This window comes from Calliopsis andreniformis, chromosome 1 (assembly GCF_051401765.1).
Source record: "Calliopsis andreniformis isolate RMS-2024a chromosome 1, iyCalAndr_principal, whole genome shotgun sequence".
NCBI lineage: Eukaryota > Metazoa > Arthropoda > Insecta > Hymenoptera > Andrenidae > Calliopsis > Calliopsis andreniformis.
This window is the reverse complement of record NC_135062.1, coordinates 5,528,093-5,541,061: the sequence shown is the minus strand read 5'-3', so window position 1 is coordinate 5,541,061 and position 12,969 is coordinate 5,528,093. Positions and strand designations below refer to the sequence as shown.

At 31.9% G+C, this 12,969-nt stretch overlaps 1 protein-coding gene across 1 annotated transcript in view; it reads right to left on the bottom strand.

The window, feature by feature from the left end:
* Window positions 1–7,098: 7,098 nt before the first annotated feature.
* Barc (RRM1_TatSF1_like and RRM2_TatSF1_like domain-containing protein barc) overlaps window positions 7,099–12,969 on the bottom strand; it is a 108,303-nt gene continuing 102,432 nt past the window's right edge. The window contains exons 6-7 of the mRNA XM_076377130.1: window positions 9,703–9,839; window positions 7,099–8,076 (exon numbers count right to left, since the gene is read on the bottom strand). Of these exons, the coding sequence (XP_076233245.1) occupies window positions 7,764–8,076; window positions 9,703–9,839 (450 nt within the window). The 3' untranslated portion in view covers window positions 7,099–7,763. The remainder of the gene's footprint in view (window positions 8,077–9,702; window positions 9,840–12,969) is intronic.

Here is a 12,969-nt window from a genome sequence, read left to right as displayed (position 1 = left end):
TCTATTGTAATTATGAAATTATAGATCATTCTAAATCCATAAACTTTTAAAACTCTTACAAAGCTTCTTTCAAATCTGGAATTAATAAATTTTTAGACACTAAACTACTCATACAATACGTACATAATATATTTTTCTAATATTTTCTAATAAATAAAAAGAAAAATGTTTTATACATTTTTCGCTAATAATGTACTATAGCTAACAAGACTAACGTCAATAATATAGCGTAACAATGGCGTTTTAAAAATCAAATACTAGTGTACTTGTAATATAACAATTTTAACGACATTAAAAAGTATATTACATGCTATTTTACACAGATCACAAGAAGTAGAAATATTTATCATTATTTTCTTTATGAATTCTAAATTAAAAAAAGATTTTGATGAAAAACTACAAATGCAAATCGCATTGGTATCTACATACTACGTCGTCGCATCGCGTCGCGCCGCGTCATGTAATTGCAAGTAGAATAAGCTTACGTAGTCAGCCACTGCATTCAGTATTCGTAGACGAATTTTATTTATCATTAGAAGTACACACAATTTTATTTTCACATATGCTATCAGTCAAAAGTTTGACAACATTTTGTAACTTTAGAAAAATAAAGATAACTCTGCTAGACACACGATAACATTTCAGTGACACTTATCAATAGTCTTAATTAGTTATTAATTTTTAGATATCTTTACGTATAGATCATGATTTTTTGTTCTGTAAGTTGTTAATTTTCCCTGACTACATTTAATTAAATTCTATTCATTTATTTTTAGGAAATTAGTTCGAAACTATTAGTAAAGAAACAAATCGAAATATTTTCAAAGAACATGTGTCGTAATAAAAAAAAAAGACACTTATTGTTACTAAAGCACAGTGCACACATATATGTATATAAAATTAGTTAAATTACTTTGTTGAAAGACATTAACAAGAAAAGCCAAGCACCCGATGAAAAGAGAGCTTAGATCATAAACTGCAGGTCTGACTTCTAAAAATGTACGAAGTGTGATGTATGAATTAGCTATTATTTAATTACTGATTATTAGAGGTAGGTATTAGAAGTCACATCAAGATATTTTACAATAGATTAACACACCCGAAATCAGTATTCACTTTCCCCACAGTGCAGTAACTTGAAATGTCATTTTGATTTCGGTAAATTATAAGTTTTTATTTGCTCTGTATGTATTGTCCTCAAATTTCTGATTACAAAATATAAGAAACAACGATCAAGGTTTATTTTAGCATATTCATTACTAACTAATGTAAATAAAAATTATAAGTATTAAAAATTGGGAAATGTACCAACTTATCTCGATCTACCCTACCATAAAATAACACCGCTCAATATGTACTGAACCTTTAAGATCCGTTAAAGTGCTAACATGACACTAAACAGGACTACCGCTAATCCAAGCCGACTAAACGCTAAAAGTCAGCTCTGAACCAAAGCCAGCTGAACCGTCATCGGAGGGTTAAGAATAACCCGATACCGATCAAATTATATGCGAAAAGGACGCGAGCAAACATCGTCGGAGGGTGAGACACTTGACCGTGGCGAATCGCATCGTAGCTGGCGCCTAATCTCGCGTGTAACACGGGCAGGTCCATGAAGAACGTCCCGCAGCGTCGGGCAAATCCAATAAAACTCTCGACAAGTGTGATGCGATGCGTGGATCTTTTTCCCCCCCGATCGCTGTTGGGCCCCAAGGGGAGTTCAGACCGTGAACGATCTCTATGCAAGCGACCCGGTTCGCCGATCAAACGGTCTATCCTCCGCCAGGAACAGTCATCTCGCACGTGGCCACTCGAACAATGCGGGAGGCGCACCCCGCTGCTAATAGTCGGGCATTAAATTTGTCCAGTAATATTGCTGAACGGGGTCATCTCCCCTATCGACTCGGTCTGAATGGGACTAGACGTTTGAAATATGCTTCCTCGCGCTTCACCCCCTCCTGGGGCTTGCGTACACCCGGGCAAATAACAGACAATGACGCGGTGATGGAGACAGAGAAGGAGATGGGGTTGGAGAGGACCGTGGCGGTTCCTTCGACAAGGATGCACCGTTTTTCGAGTTAGCCCTTTCAAAGGTTCTTCAGGGGTTATGTGAGCGAGTATTACGACTATGGGTGTGCAATGAGCGTTGTAATAACTGGTGTAATTCCCTAGCTCGTAGAGATGAGGTTTGATGAGTTCGGTGCGCGGGGTGGATCATTATTAATAATGCTTTTGCTTGATAGGTATAATTGATCAACGCTAGCGATTGTTTTTGTGAAGATTGTAAATGATGAAGGAGGTCATTTTTTCTGAGTTTCGAGATTTGGGGAGTGCATATTTAGGAAGCCAGTTAAAGAAATTCTATGTCTATTTGAAAGTTACTTATTGTTAGTGTTCACCAAATGCTAAGGTTGAAGTCTTACATGCAGCTGTATTATATGTATAGGAATTCAATGTATTCAATATTCAATGTATATAGTAATAGTAGCAGTAAAAAGTGAGGCAAAAATTACTTTATAATTTTGGAAACTCGTATATTTTTATATTCAATAATTTGTATTCTTTCTTTTCCAAAAATAAAGTTTAACCCAAAAGGTTTATAAATGCATTTACATAAGTTTACTTTTCAAAAACAATCTCGAACATAATTTTAACATTGCAAATTATAAACTACGCTTGAAACGTATATTTCAGCTTTAATTATTGAATTGATAAGATACTGATAATCCATGAATTGAAAATTGTTCATAAATTTAAATAATAACAAATACTGTGAAAGGGACTCAAATTTGTGAACGGGCGAAAGTTGAGTATCTAACAGATGTAATTTTCCATATCCAGTTAGAACTTTTATTTATTGTTATAAAATTTACAGGCAAAATATTAAAAATTTTGGTCCACTCGGTAATCCATAAATTGAAAATTGTTCATGAATTGAAATAATAACAAGTACTGTGAAAGGGACTCAAATTTGTGAATGGAGGAAAATTAAGTATCTAGGAGATGTAATTTTCCATATCCAGTTAGAACTTTTATTTATTGTTATAAAATTTACAGTCAAAATATTAAAAATTTTGGTCCACTCGGTAGCAGTAGCGTAAATAAAAATAATACAAATTTATTATATGTTATTATCAACGCAGAATAAAATAAAATAAAAGAAAACCGGACTAGCACAGAAAAGAAAAACAATTTAGTGCGTCAAACGCATAAAAAGTCGCTGCTATTAAACTTAATTAAATCCTCTTATCTGAATGTAAAATTAAATTAAAAACTAATAAATGTGTATCGTATATTAAACTATAATAGTAGAAAGCATTTCAGAGCAATCTTTTATTACCAATTTAAGAAATACTTTCATTGAAGCAAAAAGAAGGAATGAAATCAACTACTCCAATTTAATAGCTCGCAAGTTTCTTAATATTAACGCGTAAGTAATAAATATTAATATTAAAATACTTTCCTCACAATATAGAAATTTCTTTCACTACATTTAATTAAAACGATATCGACGATCATTTTCTCATCCGATTTCATGGAAAATAATTCACCGATGACAAAGGCTACAGAAATTTGTATCGAATATTTCCAATACTACAACTGTCACGTTAGTTTTTACAAATTCAATGATATGCCCTAGGGGGGTTAATTTTAAAATGCAGTTATGCAGCAGTTGTGTTAAATATGGATCTTTGAAGTAGTTATTACATACCTACTGCGCGATATTCCTCGATGCGTAGTCTACCAGCGAAGGACTCCCCGAGCTTTTCTTTACGTTCAAGAACAATGACATACCAGTCACATATTTCTCTGAAATGTATTACTATTTCATAAACAATACATTTTGCGACAGTATATTTTTTTGTGAGTAATAGATACATGTGTGCCAGTAATCATAAAATTAGTCAAAGTCAAAGATTTAAAAACGTTGAATTTATCACTCATTTCGTGCTGCACCGATTAACGTTACAAAATAAGTGATAAATATAGTTTTTCTATAAGGTATTTTTTACATCGGCCACGTTCATAATGATGCTAGATATCATTGGAAATAGAATTTGTCTTTATAAATCTCTTTTGCAAACCTAGTACCAAAGAAGATATAATTTTGACCGAAGATATATTTTTGACTCAAGTACTTTTTATCAACATTTTTGTATTTATAATGTTCTTTATAAAAAATAGTTTTTCCGTTTTTTACGACTTTTATCGTAGTGTATAAAGCACTGTAGTCATTAGCTCTGATAAATATTTATAGTTTTTATTTATACCTACATACTAAAAACTTATTTCTTCATAAAAAAAGTAACACTTTTATTTCAATATTGGTAGTTATCTAAAAAATGTTCATTTGAGTTATGATAAATGTAAGAGAAAGAAGTTAATTACAACGGAATGTTCAAACGTATTTAGTTTTCACATGAAAGACATCAATGCCAGTTAATAAACGTTCATAGTTAACGGACTACAAATTCCTACGAGTAGTAAAATCAACATATATTTTAGTAATTTACCCATTTACTATTATTGTTTTTATTTCGTAGCTAGGATATTTTTTATTTCCCATACTTTAGCAGGATGTTTAATTAAGTTAAACATTTTAATTGGATAAAATGAATAGAAATTCATTGAAAGTAAATAAATGTATTCATCAGTTTTCTCCACGTACCTCTATGTAATATAATAAATTTGTCTTTTCTAGGCTACAAACGAAATTTTATGAAAAATTTTACTGCAATTCCCTTCTGCAGGGTTATACACAGCTCACCATAATTCCCGAAAGTGTCTCAGTTTTTACTTTTTTGTTTATTAAATTCTTATTATTTTTTTGTTATACAAAAGTATACAACATGGAAATTATTGTGCATTATTTATGAAGAGCGACAAATGCTTCCTATTTTTGGCTGAACATAGACAGACCATCTCTACTGTATTGTCCATGACTGATTTGCTCCATAGGTCTCCGAGCCGACGTTTCTGATTTTCCTTCAATATTTGTCATATACATATTCAATATTCTTCTCAACCATAATTTAATATAGCTTCCATATAATCATAACAAATTAATCACGAATCCTTATTCAACAAAATGTTCAATTAAACGACGAATCATCTATTCTGAAAGAGAACTTCTGACGTTAAAATTACGGGGACATATTTTTTGCGTCAAGATAATTCAATGTTAAATTATAAAATAGAAGCATAGGATGTTTGTTCATTGGATGGTTATAAGTACTTTCATACCTAATTTTTCAAATGGTAGTTTAAAAAAATGACAACGATAGAATGGAAAACTTATCAAATAAAAAACACATAAGAATTTTAAACCTTTTCGTGAATTATAGCTGACTTTGTATAGGTATTTTTTCAATTTCTCAAACAAAACGAGTTCTTCCTGAAGAAAAGTAATGCCTCTTGGTTCACATGAGATCTATTAAAAAAATTATTGTATTTTCTAGGAGCTTAAGTACCTGTACATATCTTCGAATGGAAAATGAACTTAAAACTAACAAGAAGTATGAGGATCTAATAGAATTGCGCAAAATGATACGCCATTACGCGATTGAGTTTATCGCAGGAGTTCGAGAAGGGAGCATGGAGTGACTCCGTGTGACATGAGGAACAGAGGAGGACAAAGGGCAAGAACGAGCGGAGAAAAGAAAGGGAAAAGAGACAGCAGATCTTCTGGAATTCCCTAATTTGCTATTTCGGCATTCCAGGCGACCCGTCTGCCGAGTTTGTTCGTGGGACTTTGCTCGTGAGAGGCTGTTACTGATCTATCAAAAAACGCGATTCCTTCCTCTGTGCCGAACCGCGAAGCGACCAAAGGACGATCTGCGGTCACTGATGGGAACCAACCGACCGGTTCAGATCTACAGTGAAAACCTTTCAAACAGAAGCTATTTCTCGCTTACGTTAATGAACAATATCACGACAACTTAGAGCTTATACCTTGACCTGTCCTAAGTTCTGATTTAAATGTTGCGATACCAAGAAAATAGAAATGTTAAGTACAATATCTAATTAATCAGAATTTATTAACATATCACTCATTTTCTGTAACAATGACATAATTCCCAAATTTGATCTTTCTGAATTATAAGTGCAAAAAGAATAATTTTTTCTTTTTTATAAAATGGCGATATTATCAAATTTCCCTAAAAATCAGTATTTTGAGTCATGTCATTAATTAAAAAATGGACGATATTTTATACAGAAAAGAATTCAAGGGTTTTATTCGAAACGACCATTCTGTGCTTTGACACAAACTTAAAAGCGCCGCAGCCAGTTAGTTGTCAGTTATCATAGGACATATGGTTTAAGAATATGTATTTCGCCAGCTTCTTTTGCCAAAAATTTCTATCAGCTATCCAAATTTTTCTGAAGAGTACTACAGAATATGCAACTTCATTCTCTAACCCTAACCAAAATCTGTAATTCTGCGAATTTAAATCTAGACTATTAAAGGATGATCAGCTTCAGGACATTGTTTTGTAATCACTTTTGTGTGATTTTTTATTTGTTGCTGAAATAGAATTCTGTTGCCACCTTTATTCCTGAAAAAGAGTCATTATCGAGGGTTTTACCTACTACTTCAGTTTTAGCTCCAATTTTAACACCCTTAATGTTTTTTGTTATAAGAGATGTTAAGAAATTTTAAGTAATTAGAGAATTAATATAAATATAAATATTTTGAAATACAGCAAAAAGGTACGCAAACGAGGGCAACAACAGTGGAATAATAACATATATGAATTCATGAATCTTTAACAATGATTTTGATCGCGATGTATATAATAATTTGTTAACTTTAAACAGTATACAAAATGTTGTATAAAGAATTTTAAGGTAATCAATTCTATTATCATAGAATTTTATAGAGAGCTCCAATGTGTACCACATTTAACTACGAACATTAGAACCTACTGTAAAAACAAGTAATACTACATTCTTTTTACGTTTACAAAATTGAAATAATTCATTAGCTTGCTTTTTTCTTGTTTAAATCTTTATAAAGGCTAATGAAAAATAATAAATGACTTACCATCTTGCAGGTTGTGTAGCAGGATTACAATAGTGAAGGATATGCAATTTTCATCTCTACATTCATGCTATATATTTTCATCATCACAAAATAAAAATAAGTATTACTTCTTTATTTTCCTGGTTTTTCTTAGAAAATTATAATTTTTCCATTGTATTATTTACTACCGCAACATCCACAGTACGGTTATGTATGAAGCACCAAGTATGGATGACCAAGACTTTAACATATAATAGTTCGTTACATCAATGTTTGCTAGACATATCTATTTTAAAAACTACTTAAGAAATACAATTTTTACACTTGTAGTATTAATATTCATTATTAAAATGTATGAAATTCCAAACCTGTTCCTCTCTTCATTTGTTACACATGAAGAGATATATCGCCGATAAATAACTGATAAAATAGAAAGAATTAATGAAAAAATAGGAAAAATTTTTAAGCTAGAGGTTACAGAGAAAATCGATCTTTTTTATTGTTTATTCAGGCAACGATCGTTCATGATAACGAAACTGTACAATACCACAATATTTGTCTGATCAACAACAGGAATTACAAGTGGTTACCTTGTAATTGAGAAAATAATATTTCTAAGCGTGATCATCAACGTTATTCCTAGTTACTTTTCTTCAAAACATTCTTACAAATGGTCTCACATTGCGATAAAATCTCTGGTATTTCCCTGAAATATTTCTAAGTATACATATAGTTTAGTTTACACTTCCGTCTGTCTCGCTTGTGCTTCCACAGCTTTAGGTTCCTCCGCCTCCTCCGTTGCTTCGAGCATTTTTACACTCCTCGGAGCTTCTGTTACTTCAGACTTTTGTCCATTTTCTGAAGTGTCCTCCGACATTTTTGTGCTTCCTGGATTTCCCACTGATTTCCTGGGTTTCTCTTTTGCTGACACTTGGGAATGCCCTTCTCTTGCTTTATCTTTCTTCGCTAATTCTTTCTTTTCTTCTTCATCATCCAGATACTTGTCCCATTTCGCTAATCGGGCCTCAATCTCTGCATCAGTCTCTGCAACCCTATAAAACAAATCCATCTTATATCAGTTAACATTCAAATTCTTATTCATTTGGTAATAACCTTAATCTTATTTCTAAAATGGTACATATGAGATTTTTGTTTATTCTTTCTCAAAAAATAATGAGATGTCTTTCATAATGTGAAAGAAGATCAGTAACAATATATAACGTTGGAATCTACTATAAATGATGAAGCCACCAATATAGGGATCTACCTAGGATAACATAAGAGTAACTATATCTGTAGCATATACAATTTTATATTAATCAAAATAATACTTCTCGTAGAAACCTGAAAAACTAATGAAGTTTCAACTAAATATATTATACAACTGTGGATTACAAATGGGAAGTTATGATTAAGCGTTTATGGTGAAGATATTGTAGATAACTATTCGAGAACTATTTATTTAATTGAGTTCTATTTTCATTAACGAGGTAATATTCAAGGTCTATGAAAGTAATATAATTATTCAATGGGATTAATTTAGATGATGTTGCCTCATTTTTCTGATAATTTATCAACAACTGGTAACAATGGCAGAACATGTTTGTAAAATAAGGCATAATTTACATTTTTATAAAAGACAAATGAAATATGTAACAAGTAACTCAGCTATAAAAGACAAAATCTAGAATAGTAGAATATCAAAATTTAAGTAAGCTTCTTTCAATTCAATTCTTATACGTTACCACTGATGATTACACCGATTTAGAAGCTAAAAAAGTAATTCTATATGGATCAAATTTATGAAGAAATAAGAAAGGAATTATTGTTAATGTTGAAAATTAATATTACTTTTGTATTAATATAATTCTTATTTTCAGAGTAAATAAAAACACACTCTGGTAACACTAAGAGTACTGAATCAAACTGTAATATCACATGTTCACAAAAAAAAAACAGTCACAAATCATAACAACAATGAAATAAACATTTTTAATTATATATTTACTTAACTATTGTATTATGAACTATGGATTCGCTAAAATTTACTAAAACATCTATTATTCAAAATGATAAATGATGGTTAATATAGGTATTACGATTCAAAGATACTTTACGTAAGAAATAAAAGTTTAAAATTTTTTGCTTGTGACAGTGTTCTCGTAAAGGTGCGATATATTCTGTACAAATTCTTGACAAATGTTGGTATTTTTCACAGAGTTATTACAAGATTTATCACAGACAGAGAGTAAGACTATTTGTTATGACTTAAATTAAACACAACATTCCAACAAATATATCATCACAGACGAGGTACTACAATAAATTTTGTTTTTTGTTCGTTTTCATGTCCTAAATTTCTGTTACTGTAACACGTCATTACTAGGTATTCCTGTCCCATAAAAAATTACAAACACATTACAGGAACATGTCATAAAATTCAAAAAGTTTTGACAATAAAACATTTTTCAACGTTAAAACATAATTTATTTAATGAAATTTAACTAAAAATACCAAAAGCAATTTTGATTCGTAGGTCGGTAAGTCAGTTAGCTTGAATCGTAAACGCCCAAATGGTAACTCTGCTTCTATACCTTGTCTGCAGCCACCTAATGGAGGCCGACGCATGGTTACTCATCGACCATGTCGATAGAAAGGAAAATAGCGGATAAACTTACTTGTATTTGGTCTTCCCATCCCAAATTTCAGCCGATATCTTTCTCTGACTGAACCAACGACCGTTTAACAACTGCACACATGCCTGAGCTTCAGCAGGTTCACGGAATGTCACCTGCGCAACACCTTCCGGGTGTCTCTGTAATCATGTAAGAGAGTTGCGTCTGAGTTTTCGGTACCGACCAACAAAGTTCTTCTTTCTATAAAAATAAATAAATATTACTAATGCATTTATGTTGCAATGGTCTTCATTAAGCAGGATTTGAAAACACTTTACCAATGTGAAAATACTATAATCTAAAATATTTACAAAGAGGAATTTCAACTTCTAACCCGTTGACATTCTTAAAGTTTGTCATTTTTTTGGAACTCTAGTGAACTTTTGCTTTTTCTTATTTCCATAATTTCCAATATTTAAAGTAACGAATATTTTTCCTCCACATAATGTGTTAAAAAAAAATTGCCTCTATTTTTAGAATAGTGACTTTCATTCACTTGCAAAAAAATAACTTGCTTTTACAGATGGATTTCTCGAAATGTCAAAATTTCGAAACCCGTCGAAACCCAAGAAAGTTTCGAGATTGAAGAATTTGAAACTGCATTTTTCTCATAACGCAACATTCTCGAAACTCTGATAGCGAAACAAGTAGCCAAATTTAAACAAATTATCAAGCAAAATTCTCATCACACCATTGTCAACGATATTCTTTGAAAGACTTCAATACATTCGGCACTGAAGTCAATAAGAAAAGAAATAGAATAGCTGCAGAAAGAATTCAGATGTTAGAATTTTTAAACTAGAATCTGGATTGGATATTTTTGAATAGTGTTACGTTTTCGTCAAAATTGATATAAACAGTTTGTTGATATTTCAGTTATTAAAACAAAATGTTCTTACTACGAAACAATATCAACACTTCAAGTCTCGAGAGTTTCAAAATTGTACAAAGTTTCACATTCGAGATTTTTTAATTAAAATTAAACTCCAAGTCTACCCTCTCCACTTACTCTTCTACTTTTCTGACTTCACTTTATTATTTATTTAATTGTTTATTCAGGAAACCGCAATTCTTTTATTTAAGCCAGCAACGAAACTGATAAAATGCATATGTTAACTGAACAATGGCTTATTTAATCGTGCGCGAACGGATGCTCGTCGTCTTTTCACCTCCATTACGCGCGCTTTGTTGCGCGACGAATCCAAGTTCTCCCGTTTTACGACTGAAAGCCGTTTGCGTCCCCCACAGTTCCCCATAATACTTTTCTCGTCCCGACTTAAACCACAATTTATGGGTCCTTGGTTTGAACATTAATTTCGCCGTCTGACCCCGTGTGCGACATGAAATTCTTTTATTCGTCTGCCACGTTGGTGGCTCGTTAGATCAATCCACTTGATTCGTGTCTTATCTTTCATTTACTTCCCGATCATGTATCAGAAACTTCGTTTCATCAAAGTGCAATTGAAAAACTTGCCTTTCTTTAAGAAATCACTTGGTGAATTAAAATAATTCGTTACAGTTGAACTGAAGTGACAAGGCATTACATGTGTGTATAGGCCTTAAATGGATTTACCAAATGAATCTTTCAATAAATTGACATCATTGATTCCTTTCTAAAATTGTTGTATTTAATACCTAAAATTTAGAGACATTCAATTTTTTATTATTCCGTGATTTCGAATATTGAGCCATAAATAAATATTACATGAGTTATTTTCATGATTAAAAATACACGACTGAATTCTTAATCTATTACAACAAGCAATATGATAAATAGGACGTATTTGTATATCTTTATTTTAATTATTTCGGTTTTTATATTATTTAGATTTTTCATTAATATATTTAAATTAATAAAATTTGCCTAAAAATCAAAATTAAATTTCGTATAAATAGTGCAACTCTGTATAGAAGAGATCTCTGATGAACAATAATTCAGTATTTTAACAAAATAATAAAAAAGAAAAGTCTGCATCTACAATTTTCAGCCATATCTATCGAAATCAATTAAACAAGCAGAGATATCACAAAAATTCTATAAATTTTATTATTTCATTTCAATCGATTTTTATTACTTGGATACTCCCATTTACTTTGGAATATATTTTTCAGGTAAAAAAGTCTAATAACCAAATAAATATTTTATAGAAGAAAATTCAAAAGGAATATTAAGGAGAACATCCCTGTCACCACACAAAAGTCTCGAACTCTGTTCCTATAAAACAGGATATCTAGAGAATATGGGCAGTGAAAATAGAGCAAAATAAAGAAAATTTCTGGGAAATTACAGTATGGGCAACATCCCAAATTATGAAAATACTGTGAGATCATAAAACATTTCTCAGTTGTCCATAAATTTGACCGCAGCATCTACAGTCCTTTGAACATTTTTTCATCGCATGATACTTTTACTGTATCGCACGTGGCACAAGAAGAACAGACCAGAAAATACAGGGACATGACGTATACGGGTAAATTGGCTGCCAGAAAATTTCCTTTCACGCGCCGCGTTTGATCTTGACGCCATTTTCGGGCGCGCGCCTTAACTTCGTCTATATAGAGCATCGCAACAAACTGTAGACGATGGATTCACTTTGACATTGAATGGATTCACGGCTGAGACGCGCCAACTGGGAGTGTCTCGTTGCGAATTTATGGGGTTAGGTCATCCCCTTTCGAAAGTTTATTTGCGGCGACCATGAAGGGCCCCCTCAGCAACTTCTTTGTGATCGCCGTTCTGGCGCGACTTGTTCCTATCCGCCCATTGTACTCGATCCTTCCGTTAGTGAGCCCAATCTTTCCAATTGTCTCTAACAGGTCCTTGTTCAATCGAGAACACAAATCTTATTATTGATATTACAGGCTGTTGCGATTGTGACAGCAAAATCATATCAGTCACTTCCTTAATGAATTCGATTTCGTGCATTAATCGAGATCCAAGAGACAGAATTTGCAGTTTTAAGAGAAGAGTGAATTAGGGGAACTCTTTTCTTTCAAAATTAAGACGAGAGAATGTTCCATCACTTCTTGCACTGTAATAATGTTTCTTTCAGATTAATCAAGTTACTTGAGTTCAAATCATTAAAATTTAACCGCTTTACTAATATGAATCTGTTATTTATTTTGTTGAAATTTTGTCCTGTATTTTAATTATAAACTTCTTGCTATATCCATGAGATTTTGGAATTATATGGAGCAAACAATTTCTGCATCTGTACACTCTAACTAACGTCATCAATAGAATAAATATGAATGCGTAATTTGAACTCA